This window comes from Gadus macrocephalus, chromosome 16, assembly GCF_031168955.1.
Source record: "Gadus macrocephalus chromosome 16, ASM3116895v1".
In the NCBI taxonomy this organism is placed as follows: domain Eukaryota; kingdom Metazoa; phylum Chordata; class Actinopteri; order Gadiformes; family Gadidae; genus Gadus; species Gadus macrocephalus.
This window is the reverse complement of record NC_082397.1, coordinates 2,939,111-2,955,460: the sequence shown is the minus strand read 5'-3', so window position 1 is coordinate 2,955,460 and position 16,350 is coordinate 2,939,111. Positions and strand designations below refer to the sequence as shown.

General features: G+C 42.1%; 1 protein-coding gene across 8 annotated transcripts in view; it reads left to right on the top strand.

Moving 5' to 3' along the window:
- Positions 1-6,592, top strand: part of LOC132475326 (B-cell receptor CD22-like) — an 80,001-nt gene extending 73,409 nt beyond the window's left edge. For 2 of the 8 annotated variants that reach the window (XM_060076455.1, XM_060076453.1), the window contains exons 3-10: positions 1,610-1,972; positions 2,212-2,427; positions 2,647-3,333; positions 3,753-4,013; positions 4,326-4,416; positions 4,631-4,691; positions 5,648-5,883; positions 6,080-6,592. In XM_060076455.1, coding sequence (XP_059932438.1) covers positions 3,051-3,333; positions 3,753-4,013; positions 4,326-4,416; positions 4,631-4,691; positions 5,648-5,883; positions 6,080-6,149 — 1,002 coding nt within the window. In that variant the 5' untranslated portion in view covers positions 1,610-1,972; positions 2,212-2,427; positions 2,647-3,050 and the 3' untranslated portion in view covers positions 6,150-6,592. Of the gene's footprint in view, positions 1-142; positions 753-910; positions 991-1,609; positions 1,973-2,211; positions 2,428-2,646; positions 4,014-4,325; positions 4,417-4,630; positions 4,692-5,647 lie in introns of those variants that run through there. The other 6 variants (XM_060076454.1, XM_060076457.1, XM_060076452.1 and 3 more) reach the window with 4 other exon arrangements.
- The last annotated feature ends 9,758 nt before the right edge of the window (positions 6,593-16,350 follow it).

Here is a 16,350-nt window from a genome sequence, read left to right as displayed (position 1 = left end):
TTATTAAAGTATTTATCTATCTATCTATCTATCTATCTATCTATCTATCTATCTATCTATCTATCTATCTATCTATCTATCTATCTATCTATCTATCTATCTATCTATCTATCTATCTATCTATCTATCTATCTATCAGATCACAACTTTCACCACTATGTGGCAGTAGATAATCACATTGACGCATTTTATTTAGTAGGCTATTCATACTCTATATATATATATTCTATTTCTATAATATCTATCTATATGATCGTATCTTTATATATTATTTACCAACTATATATAATCTAAATATATATGATATTCAACCCCAATATTTTTTATTTTACCTCTATATTTTATATCTATATTCTTTATATTATGTAGGCTTTATTCTCCATCAAACATTATCCTATATCTAGTTTATATCTTTATTCTATATTTATATTCTACATCTATATCCTATATAATACGACTACATTCTACATAAAAATTCTATATGTTCCCCGCTGGTCAACTGTAGGTGACCACTAGTTATTTTCAGGGTAGCTGATAAATGGCACTGCCTGTTTATTGTGGTCTGGGTGAATATCCTCTTTCTACTTTGCATTTGTTTCTGAGGGCCAGCAGTGCATGGTATTCATGCAGTTCATATTAACTGTGTAAAGAGGAAGGAAGAGCTTGAACACATTTGTTCGAGTTATTATCTTAAACTGCAGGCAAAGACGTTTCCACAGACTTTTTCTGTCACACCAGCTACCTCCTTTACGGTAAGAATATTTTTTACTTGAATTGTACTGGTTTATTTAAGAAAGTAACATTCCTATATCAAGCACAATAACCAATTAATGTGATGAAATGAATACAAAAAAATAGGACTATGTATTGTGTTAGTTAAAATTAATGCATATTTTGTTTATATCTTTAGAACAACGCCTTGAGAGAACCAAATTATGAATCTTAGAACAGCTGCAACAGGCTTTGTAGCTTTCCTTCTGTCATTACCAGGTTTGTACATTTACGTTGTGAACATTAAGTTGATCTGTTTCAAAGGGTAACATGACAAGCAACCCGAATGAAGAGAGGGTGAAACAACATGTTGTGAATTTATCTAATGACATCTAGAGTATTGACCTGTTTTAAATAACAAATATGTTGTTTTACTGAATATTGTAGCGTTGCATTTGAGATTTTAAACAGGCTTGTTGACCAAATGAACCCGTCAATGTGTTCAGTACAACATTGACGGGTTCATTTAGTTCCTATTTAAAGTACAGTAGTCTTAACTTGAGACTGTGAACTTATTGGTAGAAGTCAGCATTGGTCACCTGCCTTGTATTGTGTGTGTTTGTGCCCTGAATCCCTTGATGAGATGTGAGATGATGTCTCCATGCTATAGCTATAGGAGTTTCACTAGCTGTCTCTCTGTGTTTATCACTAGGTGTATCACTAGCTCTTCACTAGCTGCATAATGTTGGTGTCAAATTATGTTTTTGAACGTTAGTCTGACAGCTCAGTGTTCAGCATGTATCTCTAGTTAGAGCTGCACCTAGCCTCCATCTCATCTGTATCTTGTGATCATGCATTTCATCGTAATCATCATTGTCAATGTGTTGGTTTTTTACAGCATTACAGGGTGACCCTAACTGGGCAGTTACTTACCCATCTAGTAATATCTGCGCTTTGAGAGGATCAACCGTTGAAATACGCTGCAATTATAAATACCCTTACGCAAATAGAGTGGAGAAAAAATGGTGGTTTGCTAATATACACAATGTTGATCTGGAAGATGATACCGACTATACAGGTCGTGTTGAATACAGCTGTGTTGAGCACAGCTGTATCTGGCGTTACAGCAGCTGTACTGGAACGTGTACACTGATAATCAAAGACCTGAGACAGAGTGACTCTGCTGAATACAAGTTTAGGATTACAACAAACAAAGGAGGGAAATATAGTGGATACCCTGGAGTGAAGTTATCTGTGACAGGTAAACATTGATTACTAATTAATCTATTCAACTATGTGTGCGTGTGTGTGTGTGTGTGTGTGTGTGTGTGTGTGTGTGTGTGTGTGTGTGTGTGTGTGTGTGTGTGCGTGTGCGTGCGTGCGTGTGTGTGTGTGCATGTATGCGTGTGCGTGTTTGCATGTCTGCGTATGCACAAGCTTTTTTTTTTTCTGTTTAAACAAAAATTGTATTCATTTTGTGTAATTTCTTCCCTGGTCCAGATCTCCAGGTGAAAGTGGTCATTCCTCCTTCCAGTCCTACCAGGGTACAGCTGAAATGTCACAGTATGTGTCATCTTACTGGTTATGTTACATACATCTGGTACAGGGATGGAACTCAACCACATCACGAAAGGTTCACCTGGTTCAACATTAACTCTGAATACAGGTCTTCATGTGCTGTTCAAGGATCCGAACTTCTCCCCTCTCCATCAGTGTGTAAGAGCGCCACAGTACACCGAGGCTAGACGTAATGGGTCTTTAGTGTAACAAAGTACATGCAGTTTAAGTATTAATGAAGAACTATCGTCCATGTTGAAGCAGGCTTCAGCCTCAGGGTAGGCCTACCAGTAGTACAGGGTAGGCTACTGGCACTACTGATACCATTTGTTAATAATAACATTTGTTTAATAACTAATGAAATATAACTGTCAACAGTCGCTCCAGAGACCCCCTCAGTGGGAGTGACTCCCCCTGGTGTAATAAAGGAGGGCAGTTCAGTGAATCTGACCTGCACCAGCGAGGCCAACCCAGTAGCAAAGTACACCTGGTCCAAGGTTACTACAGATCATTCCCCCGGACAAAGTGTCCAAGGACAACAGCTTTCCTTTCATCCCATCCAGTCTTCACACTCTGGACAATATCTCTGCACAGCTAAGAATGACCTAGGGACAAAAACTTCGTCCCCCATCTCTATTGATGTGAAATGTGAGTAAAAGTACACACAGGATAACATCATAACACAGATGTTACGGTTTGTCAACATTATGATGAACCATCTCAATTCGTCCTGCATTCCATTTACTCCGTAAAAACATCTTCTTTATATCATCATTCACATCATGTTTGAGGTGATGGGCCTTTTAAGGCCTAACCCCACATTTGTGATACCAAGTCCCCCTGGTGAGATAATGGAGGGAGGTTCAGTGACTCTGAGCTGCAGCAGTGATGCCAACCCAGCAGCTGACTACACCTGGTTCAAGGACAACCAACCTCTGCTCTGGGAACCAAGGCGACCTTATACCTTGGACCCAGTCAGCTCTAAAGACAGGGGAACGTACCGCTGCCAAGCAGGGAACCAATATGGATATCTGGGCTCCAACTCGGTTTTCATAGATGTCCAGTGTGGGTGCAAAAAACAATAATAATGTTACGTTCCTCGCTAGGGAAAGGGAAGACAACATAAAAGCTGATATTTTTGGTAAAGTAAAATAATTTATTAACATGAATGGAAGAAGGTCAAGCTGCAAAGGAAATCTGTTCAAATCAAGGAAACAAATATATATCCAAAGCTGGACTCCAACATACACGGTTGGAAGCGACCCCTGCTCCTAGTGTCACTAACAAAGGAAAACTGTACTATTTGCTATATCCAGTATTGCAAATTGTTTAGCTGCTATTCATGTATTGCTATATGCCTGGTAACCTAGGAGTCACAGTGTTATTATATTAATCGAAATATCATTATGTTTCTCGCTGACATTGCAGTTATGTACACGGTTTCTTATCTTTAGGATGTTAACATATCATTGTGTTTATGACAGACGCTCCAAAGACCCCCTCAGTGAGCGTGAGACCCCCTGGTGAAATAAAGGAGGGAGGTTCAGTGACTCTGAGCTGCAGCAGTGATGCCAACCCAGCAGCTGACTACACCTGGTTCAGGGAACATGGAGGCTCAGTGGAGGAATTAGGAGAGAACTACACCATCAGTAACATCACAACTGAGCTTGGAGGAAATTATTACTGTGAAGCTCGTAATGCAGTTGGACTTCAGAATTCAACTTTGATGTTCCTTAATGTGACAGGTAATTGTTCCTTTAAAATAGCACATTGTTTCAAGACTGACCAAACACTTGAATAAGTACCAGCACCATCGATAGTAAGACACAGACTCATGCAACGGCTCAATTCAATTTGTGATTGACTTAAATTATTTTTTTTATTAACTTTGGTGCTGTACAAGCACTCTAGTTATATGTATCTCCAGTGTACTCTAGAGTAAGAGTATCCATAATTTATTTTCATCAATTGGAGATTGTTTACATTTAGACTCTAATATATATATGGACAGTATTTCATCCTTCACATGAATCAAGTGTTAAATCACTGTGTTTCAGCCACGCCATCATCATTACCTACAACTGTGGCTGCAGGAACTGTAGCTGTTTTACTGGCCACCATATTGTTCCTCATCTTCCTCTGGATGAGGTTAGTCTCTCTCTCTCTCTCTCTCTCTCTCTCTCTCTCTCTCTCTCTCTCTCTCTCTCTCTCTCTCTCTCTCTCTCTCTCTCTCTCTCTCTCTCTCTCTCTCTCTCTCAATCATTTCTTCTTCTTCTTCTTCTTCTTCTTCTTCTTCTTCTTCTTCTTCTTCTTCTTCTTCTTCTTCTTCTTCTTCTTCTTATCTCTCTGTTCTCTTCCCCAGAAGAAAGAGGGCTTCTAGGAAAGCACATGGCCAGGGAGGAAGGCCAGATACCAGGGAGGAGGTGAGAGACAGCAAGCTATTTGTTACTATGACTCCTTTACTCCTTCCACTATCCATTGCTGGGTAGTGGAAGTAGCCCGAGTAGATACAATATGCAGACACAATGCCCAAGAGATTAGCTTTAAAGGGGAACCACCACGTAAGGGGATCAAAATCAAATTGCATGAATGCTTTTTTTATAATACTAACGTGACTCTTAGATAGAAACGTTTTCATGGACGAGGTTATGCATTAAAGTTCTATTCACCTTTTGTTTAGTCACGTCTATTCACGTTCATTTCATTCTAATGAAATAGCATCAACATTTGTTAACTTATTGTTACATTTCTAATTGCTAGAATTTCTAATTTATCGTTAAATAAGTTGACTACCCATACAGCTGTAGCTGACGTTATGTGGCAAATTAAATTGTGGGCAAGGCCATTGCTGATATCCGTGGTCATACAATTATACCATAAATAACTTTACGAGTACCATCCCAGACAAGTTGTCATGGTTAGCGGGTGGCAGGCAGGCAGGACGATACAAAAAAAAAGCCTATAGTGCAATTAAACGATGAACATACAAACATATTGCCTTGAACATAGCAGTCAGGCTACTGCTTCTTTGTTTGGACCCAAAGAAACTGAGAGACTTCTGCCAGTGAGCAGAATGAGAAGTATATGAGTAGTATTAGAAGTTATTGATGTCTAATCCAAGCAAACAAAGATGTGGATTTTTCCACGTTTAAGAACAATCCTATAAGCTCAACTGCCACTGAAACCTAGCAATGATTAGAAAGAGGAATATGTTCAAGAAGGAAAGTCCTAAAGTGAAACCTGCAGCGGCCTTCACTGTGGAACCACTTCAGTCACCGGCAACGGTCTCTAAATGAACCATAAAAACATGAGCTTCTGAAGAGCCATTTGAGAGTAAAGTGTTTTCTAAATGTACTACTCTGTCCTCTCTCCCCGTCAGTCTCCTCCGTGTCCTGTGTATGACAACGTCTCAGCTCTGACCAATCGCTCGGCTTCTGCTGCACAGAGAGAACCAATAGAAGAGCAGGATGACCCTCACTATGCCAGCATCCACATCTCTCGCTCTAAGAACCAGGAAGTGCCTTGTGGGTTTGCTGGTGTTCTGGTAGAGTCTGATCATACAGAGCAGGTCCTTTACTCTGCCATCAACCTTAAAAGACCCAAGGCTGTCCCTGAGTAAGCACTCCTGATAGTTCTCAAAGATAAACTTTGAGGCTTGAGACTTCATCCTCCCAAGGGACAGCTTGTGGAGGCAAAGCCATTTATAAACATGTACAATTTTTGTGGCTTGAGACTTCCTCATCAAGTCATTTATAAACCGTGTAGAATTTTTAGAGTTGCTTAACTTCTCTATCTTTTTTTTACTTTTCAGCGACAGTAAACTGATGTCAGAGTTGTATACCACCATCAAATATATGTCCCAGAAAATGCATTATTTTTAAATAGATTCAGCTTTAAATGGGTTTTAATACAATTTCTAGCAATACAATTGTATGTTATTGTCATAATCTTCGTTCAGCATTTGTATAGTTTGTTTTGTTTGTTAGTTACTAAGAATATTCTTCTTGCCAGAAAAAAAACGCTTGCTATCATTGCTTTGTTGGATGATGTGGGAGCTGCTATCACTGATAACCAAACATGGTTGACATTTATTTTATTCTCAGTGGAAAATGTAATATTACGTGTGTTTCGGCATTAGGGTCAAGTGTGTTTGAAAACATGTCTCGCGAGAAGTGTGCTTTTTATTATCATAATCTTCTTTCAGTGCTTGTATATGATGTTTAGTGAGTAAGTTAAACTGCTTATGGTGTTTTTCATGCTTCCAGGCTATGTTCTGTTTAAGAAATAACCTAAATGATATATAAAAACACGTATTTGAAAAATGTGGAAACATGCAGGCTGGTCTCATAAAATGTTAAGATGATATCTTCGGAAAGTTTATCTCTAGGTTTGTGACTGGTTTGGCTTGATTTCCAAACATGGGCACAGCCATATATTGTTCTAATAACTCAGACAACCAATCAGATTAAGTAACTAATTAAAAAGGGGGGTTATTCAGTTGGTGAATAACCAACTGAATATTACTAGACCACTAGATACCACTAAACCCTACACACTTTACCTTTAAAGTCTGCATAACCCTGTCAACAGTAATATGAATCATCCAAATTCCTCATGCATTATCCTATATCACTGATATAAACATATCATCCTCTTTTAACATCTTTAACATCGTTGACCTCAAGACTTGGACCTAAACACACATCTGTGTAATCAGGTCCCTGGAATCAGGAAATAGTGGAGGGCAGTTCAATGCTTCTCTCAGTATCTTCCAGACACATCATCATCATCATCATCATCACCATCACTGTAGCTGTACATACAGTTGCTGTCTTACTGGTCTCCATACCCCTCCTCATCTCTCTCTCTCTCTCTCTCTCTCTCTCTCTCTCTCTCTCTCTCTCTCTCTCTCTCTCTCTCTCTCTCTCTCTCTCTCTCTCTCTCTCTCTCTCTCTCTCTCTCTCTCTCTCAGACACTGGGGTTGAGGTGGTAGACAGGAAGCCATTTCTTACTTAGCCATCCTTGACTAAGACACACAAATGCCCCGAGCCCACACCTCAAAACCACATGTAAAAATTCTAGTTGTTGCTTTAGTTGTTCCTGTTAATCTAGCCCTGCCACTCTGAGAACTTTCTGCCAATATGCAAATATAATTGCTAAGAGATTAGCTATTAAAGGGAACCAGCAGGCACAGCTGTTATATTGTACGTTAAAAGTGCTTCATGCTTCTTGTGAGAGGGTTCCACAAATTAATTCTGTTTCTGCGGAAAGTTTCCATTAAAGCTAGACTATTGATGTTGAGAGTGAGATCTAGGTTGAGATCTTCAGCACGATCCAGAGGACAAACTAAGGGTCTTCTACCAGGGTGCAGAATGACCAGACGGAGTGATGGAGGTAATGATGTGTAATCCAAGCAAATAAATAACTATCGAGAACGATACTCTCAGCCCGGGACAGTTTGAGGAAACCTAGAAGTGGTTAGAAAAGGAACAGATTTGAAGAATGAGTCTTGAATCAAAGCCGACGGCAGCCTGCATGGTGGGACCACAAATCCCAACCAAAGATCAGAAAATGAATCAGAAAAACAGGAAGTTTTTGTAAACGTACTCTTCTGTCCTCTCTTCCCATCTGTCACTACCTGTTTCTGTGTTTCAAAACACCTCAGCTCTGACCATTCGCTCGGCTCAGACAACACAGAGGGAAGCAAAGGAAGAGCAGGATGGCCGTCACTGTCCACCCACATCTCTGCTAAGAGAACCGAAAGTGCCTCAACGTCCTGTGGGATCCCCCCGTCAGATCAGATCAGATAGACCAGGTCCTGTACTCTCTGGTCCACTCTCCAAGACCCAACGCTGTCCCTGGGTAAGCCCCTTCTGATACTATCTTTGTTCAACTTTTAACTTCTAAATCTTTATTAAATCTTCTTTCCAGGGTAACTGATTTTGAAAATGTCTCCATCTTCTTTTCAGGGACACTGACCCAACCTCAGAGCGGTACAGCATACTTAATTCAGATTATAAGTAATGTAGTTTGTAACATTGTAGTGCTATGAATGGATCCTGGTCAAATCTTGAAATGCACAAGCCTAACCCAAGTTTAAAAACCTATATATATCTACATGCTATTGTATGATTCATTGGCCATTTTGGGTGACCAGGCAGGTAATAACATACTGGCAACGACCACCACTACCAAAATCTGATAGGAGTGAGTGAGAATGGTGTGGGCAAGACAGTGACAACCTGAACTGCTGTATATGTCTCCGCTAAATTAATTAAAAAAAGTTGGCCGGCACTCAGTTGAATCTACAGCACCTGCTCATTGCCTGAATGTACTGCACATGTGAGGAGAGGTCTTCAAGGAGAGCCCAACCTACTCCACTTGTACATTGGTTTGTATTGTAGATAGCTCCCTCTATAGGCTACATACAGCTATTGCATGCACGTCCACTAATAGGCTGATATGGTTACAAGGGCACCTGCTGATGAGATACACCTGTCCTCCACTGAGACTGAAAGAAAAGTAGCCCTGAATGCTGAAATCAGTTTGAATTGGTGGGGTGTTAGAAAATGTGAAATTCAGAAAAACAGTATGAGAAAAAAGATGGGGAATCTAGAAATCTAGAAAAAAGAGAGCAGGATGGAGGGAGCGAAGGGCGAGGAAAAATGTCACCATTATTAATAAATAATGTGTAATTATGAATGTATCATGCATAATTTCTGTAATTGTATTCGTATTTATTACGATTATCACCTTGATCTTAATTATTTACTTATTTCATAAAAATAACTTTTATCGTTTTGTATTTTCACACAGGTTACATATCGGTTAGAATTTAAAAAATCTTGGCCAGTAGCTCGACGAGCCTAAAGGCTACTAGGCTCTGTAATTAGTAATGATGCTACGGCGGACGTGATTGACGTGCGTCTGTTGAAGATGGATTTTAAGCCCTGAAAAAGGTGTCACGGACCAACGCGTTGTGTTACTTCCTATTCTGTCTATTCACCTAGGTGAGTGTGTCGCACAAAGTGTCACGTGATGACGTCCGCAAAACACAAATCTGTAACGGGGGGGTTAGGCAGAACCCAAGTGCACAGACTGCTGGTGACAGGGGAGTCCAAAGGTTTTATTGATCGCGCAGATGATCAGGGTCGGGCAGGCAGAGTAAACGGGGACAGGCAAGAGTTCGGAAACCAGCAGGCAATCAGGTAGACTGGGGGTACCGTCGCCGGGCGGGTAGTCGGGCAGGCGAGGGGTCGATATCCACCAGGTACTGTACCCCACGTCCACGGCGGCGGGAGCGAAGGAGGCGCCGGACAGTGTACACCGGGCCGCCGTCGACGAGCTGACGGGGAGGAGGAGGCGGAACGGGAGGAGCCAGAGGGCTCTTCTGGACGGCCTTGACTCTGGAGACATGGAATGTCGGGTGGAGCCTCATGGACCTAGGGAGCCGAAGGCGTACCGCCTCCGGGTAAATGACACGAGTGCCCCCACTGGAGCACCGCGGAGCGGAGGGGACAGGAACTGGGGGCAGGCTGATTTAGAGTGGCGGCCCGCACCCTCTCCACTATCTCCCAGGTGACAGAAGCGACGAGGTAGGAGACTGGAACAATGGTGGAGGGTTCAACCGTCTCGTCGGGGGACTCGGGGAACTGGCGGGAGAGAGCATCAGGCTTAACATTACAAGAACCAGGACGATAGGACAAGGTGAAATTAAACCCGTCAAAAAACAGTGACCAGCGGGCCTGTCTTGAGTTGAGCCTCTTGGCGGACTGAATATACTCAAGATTACGATGATCGATCCAAACCACGAACGGAACCCTGGTACCCTGTAGCCAGTGCCGCCGCTCCTCCAAGGCCAGCTTCACCGCCAGAAGCTCCCTGTTGCCGATGTCATAATTTCTCTCCGATGGGGTTAGGCGGCGAGAGAAAAAGGCGCAGGGGTGAATCTTCTGGTTGAAGGATGAACGCTGGGAAAGGACCGCCCCTACTCCCACACCGGATGCGTCCACCTCCACTAGGAACTGACGCTCGGGTTCGGGGATCTGAAGGATGGGGGCGGTGGTGAAGCGAGTCTTGAGGGTGTTGAAGGAGTCTTGTGCCTCGTCAGACCAGCGGGAGGGGATCTTGGGTGAGATGAGGGCCGAGAGGGGGGAGGCGATGGAACCAAAGCCTCGGATAAACCACCGATAGAAGTTGGCAAACCCTAGGAAACACTGCCGCTGCTTCCGTGTTGCTGGGACCGGCCAGGAGGTCACAGCAGAGACCTTGTCTGGATCCATCCGCCGGCAGTCCTTCACGATGATGTATCCCAGGAAGGAGACAGAGGGCGCATGGAACTCGCACTTCTCTGCCTTGACGTACAAGGAGTTGTCCAGGAGGCGGCGGAGAACCGACCGGATGTGGGTGACGTGCTCCTCAAGATTGCGGGAAAAAATCTGGATGTCGTCCAGGTACACAAAGACAAACTTATTTAACAGATAATGCCTACCAGATGGTAGGCATTTCTCAGGTCGAGCTTGGTGAAGACCGTTGCCCCCTGGAGCAGCTCAAAGGCAGTGGAGAGAAGTGGAAGGGCATAGCGGTTCTTCACCGTGATGTTGTTCAAGCCTCGGTAGTTGATGCCGGGTCTCAGGGACTTGTCCTTCTTTCCCACGAAGAAGAACCCCGCCCCAGCCGGGGACGAGGAGGGTCGGATGATCCCCGCTGCTAAAGAATTCTGGATGTACTCCTCCATGGCCTCTCGCTAGGGGGCAGAGAGGGAGTACAAGCGTCCCTTGGGGGGTGAAGTGCCCGGAAGCAGATCGATGGCACAATCGTAGGGACGGTGAGGAGGCAAGAAGCTAGCCTTAGCCTTATTGAAGACTTCCATCAGGTCATGGTAAGCTGCAGTGACCCCGGAGATGTCCGAGGCTGGGGCAGGAACGAGGGGAACAGGCGGCGGTGAAGGCGTCCTGAGGCAGGACTGCTGACAGGTCACTCCCCACTCTGGATCCCCCTCCCTCCAAGAAGCAGATGAGGTCATCGGGAAGGAGGCGGCGCCTACTTTGTAATCCTATTTATAGATAAATAGGAAACATTAACACTCAACAGAAACATACAAAACAGCAAAAATCGACCACACACAGATACACAGACAGCATCAAACACATTAACACACACACACAACATAACAACAACACACAGATCCACCCACAGCACACGACACATCAACCAAACAGAGATACACAACAATAACACACAGATTGACACACAGAACACAACCAAACACAGATACACTGCTATGGGATGTGGGACCAGCTGTGTATCTGCTGGTCCCACGGATCAGAGGACGACGTTGTCTAATCTGGTGTTCTACACCATTTCCCTCCACCAGGGGGAGCCAGGGAGTTAGGCCTGGCCTTTACGAGTGGCCAGGCGGACAGGTAGACACGTGGACAAGGGGAGGGACTTCAACTGGTTTGCAACTGCTGCAATTGTGAGGAGCAAAAGAAGAGGTGTGCGTAGGGTGTTTCGTTGAATGCCAGTGGGGAGAAATAATAAAGTGTCTCAAACTAAAGTTTAAATCCATCTAGTGACGCCTCACAAGTTGTCTGTGGGAACTAAAAGAAACTGTTGTGTCTGTTGTGTACTTTTGATTGTGACCGGAGATATTAACCGCGCCAGATAGACTGGATCAGTTTGTGACAGGACCAGTCTAGCCTGTAAGGGAAGGGAGTTGGGTCAATCCCAGACAGGGGTGGCCAGATGAATCACAGCTTCACACTAAAAGTCCAGATGACATAGAAATTAATTTAGTTTGTACTTTGATGGCAGATCTTTCTGATAAAGCTTTGACAAAGAGAACTTACGTAGTGCCTTCACAACGTTTATAGAATGAATAAGAGAATGGTTTGTATTCTTTATGTAGAAGTGTAGTTTAAATGTATCCTTCAGCATGGCACACAACCTGGTTGCTTCATACAATGACACTCTTTTAACAGCTGTGAGGAGAACTTATTCACCTGGTGGCCATACTGGGTAGTTGGGTGGGTAAACCTCTTTTAGAGGCTTCGAAAATCATGGCAACTTAATGCATCTATTTCTAGTAAATAAATAATAAATATTCATTGTGTCAACAGAGCTCCAATGATTCTAGAAGGTTTACCCACCCAACTGACCAACATTGCCAACGCTTCTCACAGTTTAGTCTGTTTTTTTCTGATATTGATAATGTACAGCTCTGATCAATTTCAACCTCTTGAATTGCTCTATTTTGCTCAATAGAGCAATCGTTTATGTGTATGAATGTTAATCTTGGTGAGTAAATATATATCAGGAAGAATGTGTATTTTGACCTCCGGCAGCCTTTTTTACGGGCACAGAAATACTCAGTATCCTGTCCAAGTTCTCCATTGAGGATTCATGTATTTTAGTACAATTAAAAAATAAACGTGTTGATGATCAATAAATTTCAAACGTTTGTAAAGTAATGCAGATCACAACCTTCCCCACTATGTGGCAGTAGATAATCACATTGACGCATTTTAAGTATAATATAAATCTATATGATCGTACCTTTATCAATATTTACCAACTATATATAATCTAAATATATACGATATTCAACCCCTATATTCTTTATTTTACATCTATATTTTATATCTACATTCTATATCTTCTGTAGGCTTTATTCTACATCAAACGTTATCCTATATCTCGTTTATATCTTTATTCTATATCTATATTCTACATCTATATCCTATATAATATGACTATATTCATACATCAATGCTATATATGTTCCCCGCTGGTCAACTGTAGGTGACCACTAGTTATTTTCAGGGTAGCTGATAAATGGCACTGCCTGTTTATTGTGGTCTGGGTGAATATCCTCTTTCTACTTTGCATTTGTCTCTGAGGCCCAGTAGTGCATGGTATTCATGCAGTTCATCTTAACTGTGTAAAGAGGAAGGAAGAGCTTGAACACATTTGTTCGAGTTATTATCTTAAACTGCAGGCAAAGACGTTTCCACAGACTTTTTCTGTCACACCAGCTATCGCCTTTACAGTAAGAATATTTTTTACTTGAATTGTACTGGTTTATTTAAAAATAACCAATTAATGTGATGAAATGAATACAAAAAATAGGACTATGTATTATGATAGTTAAAATTAATACATATTTTGTTTATATCTGTAGAACAACGCCCTGAGAGAAACAAACCATGAATCTTAGAACAGCTGCAAGAGGCTTTGTAGCTTTCCTTCTGTCATTACCAGGTTTGTACATTTACGTTGTGAACATTAAGTTGATCTGTTTCAAAGGGTAACATGACAAGCAACCCGAATGAAGAGAGTGTGAAACAACATGTTGTGAATTGATCTAATGACATCTAGAGTATTGACCTGTTTTAAATAACAAATATGTTCTGTTTTACTGAATATTGTAGCGTTGCATTTGAGATTTTAAACAGGCTTGTTGACCAAATTAACCCGTCAATGTGTTCAGTACAACATGACGGGTTCAATTAATTCCTATTTAGAGTTCAGTAGTCTTAAGTTGAGACTGTGAACTTATGTTAGAAGTCAGCATTGGTCACCTGCCTTGTATTGTGTGTGTTTGTGCCCTGAATCCCTTGATGAGATGTGAGATGATGTCTCCATGCTACAGCTATAGGAGTTTCACTAGCTGTCTCTCTGTGTTTATCACTAGGTGTATCACTAGCTCTTCACTAGCTGCATAATGTTGGTCTCAAATTATGTTTTTGAACGTTACTCTGACAGCTCAGTGTTCAGCATGTATCTCTAGTTAGAGCTCCACCTAGCCTCCATCTCATCTGTATCTTGTGATCATGCATTTCATCCTAATCATCATTGTCAATGTGTTGGTTTTTTACAGCATTACAGGGTGACCCTAACTGGGCAGTTATTTACCCATCTAGTAGTATCTGCGAATTGAGAGGATCAACAGTTGAAATCTGCAGCATTTATGGACACCCTCCCGAAAATAGAGTGAAGAAAAGCCTCTGGTTTACTAATAAACACAATAAGCCAGTTGATCTGAAAGATGATACAGACTATACAGGTCGGGTTGAATACAGCTGTGATGAGAAGAGCTGTCCTTCCAGATTTACTGTTAGTAGTTACAGATATCCCTTGGTTTACCCTGGGGTTAGGGTTAACCCTAGGGTCATCTGTGTTGGGACTTGTACACTGAGAATCAAAGATGTGACACAGAGTGACTCTGCTGATTACAAGTTTAGGTTTACAACAAACAAAGGAGGGAAATATAGTGGTGTCCCTGGAGTGAAGTTATCTGTGACAGGTAAACATTGATTGCTAATGAATCTATTCAACTGTTTGTGTGTGTGTGTGTGTGTGTGTGTGTGTGTGTGTGTGTGTGTGTGTGTGTGTGTGTGTGTGTGTGTGTGTGTGTGTGTGTGTGTGTGTGTGTGTGTGTGTGTGTGTGTGTGTGCATGTTTGCGTGTCTGCGCATGCACCTGCTTTTTTCTTTTCTGTTTTTTTACAATTTATTTTGTGTAATTTCTTTCCTGGTCCAGATCTCCAGGTGAAAGTGTTCCTTCCTCCTTACAGTCCTAACAGGGTACAGCTGGAATGTCACAGTATGTGTCATCCTGCTGGTTATGATGGATACATCTGGTACAGGGATGGAACTCAACGACATCAAGGAAGGTTCGACTGGGTCAACATTAACTCTGAATACAGGTCTTCATGTGCTGTTCAAGGATCCGAACATCTCCCCTCTCCATCAGTGTGTAAGAGCGCCACAGTACACCGAGGCTAGACGTGATGGGTCTTTAGTGTAACAAAGTACATGTAGTTTAAGTATTAATGAAGAACTATCGTCCATGTTGAAGCAGGCTTCAGCCTCAGGGTAGGCCTACCAGTAGTACAGGGTAGGCTACTGGCACTACTGGTACCGTTTGTTAATAATAACATTTATTTAGTAACTAATGAAATATAACTGTCAACAGACGCTCCAGAGACCCCCTCAGTGGGATGGACTCCCCCTGGTGTAATAAAGGAGGGCAGTTCAGTGAATCTGACCTGCACCAGTGAGGCCAACCCAGTAGCAAAGTACACCTGGACCAAGGTTCCTACAGGTCATTCCCCCGGACACAGTGTCCAAGGACAACAGCTTTCCTTTCATCCCATCCAGTCTTCAGACTCTGGACAATATCTCTGCAAAGCTAAGAATGACCTAGGGACAACAACTTCGTCCCCCATCTCTATTGATGTGAAATGTGAGTAAAAGAACACACAGAATAACATCATAACACAGATGTTAAAGTTTGTACAACCATGTCAACATTAAGATGAATCATCTCAATTCATCCTGCATTCCGTTAACTCCTCAAATGTCCTCTTTATATCATTCATATCAATGTACATCATGTTTGATGTACCTCTAGATGGGCCTAAACACACATTTGTGAGACCAAGTCCCCCTGGTGAAATAAAGGAGGGCGGTTCAGTGACTCTGAGATGCAGCAGTGATGCCAACCCTGCAGCTGACTATACCTGGTTCAAGGACAACCAACCTCTGCTCTGGGAACCAAGGCGACCTTATACCTTGGACCCAGTCAGCTCTAAAGACAAGGGAACGTACCACTGCCACGCAGAGAACCATTATGGATATCTGGGCTCCAACTCGGTTTTCATAGATGTCCTGTGTGAGTGGAAAACAATAATGCTACAAATAATTTTTTAAATAATAATTGCTACGTCCCTCGCTAGGGAAAGGGGAGGCAACATAAAGGCAGATATTTTTGGTAAAGTAAAATCATTTATTAACAAGGAATTTGGACTTTCAACCACACAAACAAATACACAAATAGGGGAGGTAAAACTAGATGGGAAATCTCTTCAAATCAAAGAAACAAATATATCCAAAGGAAGACTCCAAAATACCCTGTTGGAGCGGCTCCGAGATAGATATATAGACACTTGATCCCTTGGGAATGCTCCTTCAGGGAAATTCAAAATTCCAGCAGCGGTAGTAGTACAGACAAGACACATAAACAAGAAAAACACAAGCTACAATGCATCAAGAAATTGTATAAATAATACATTTTAAAA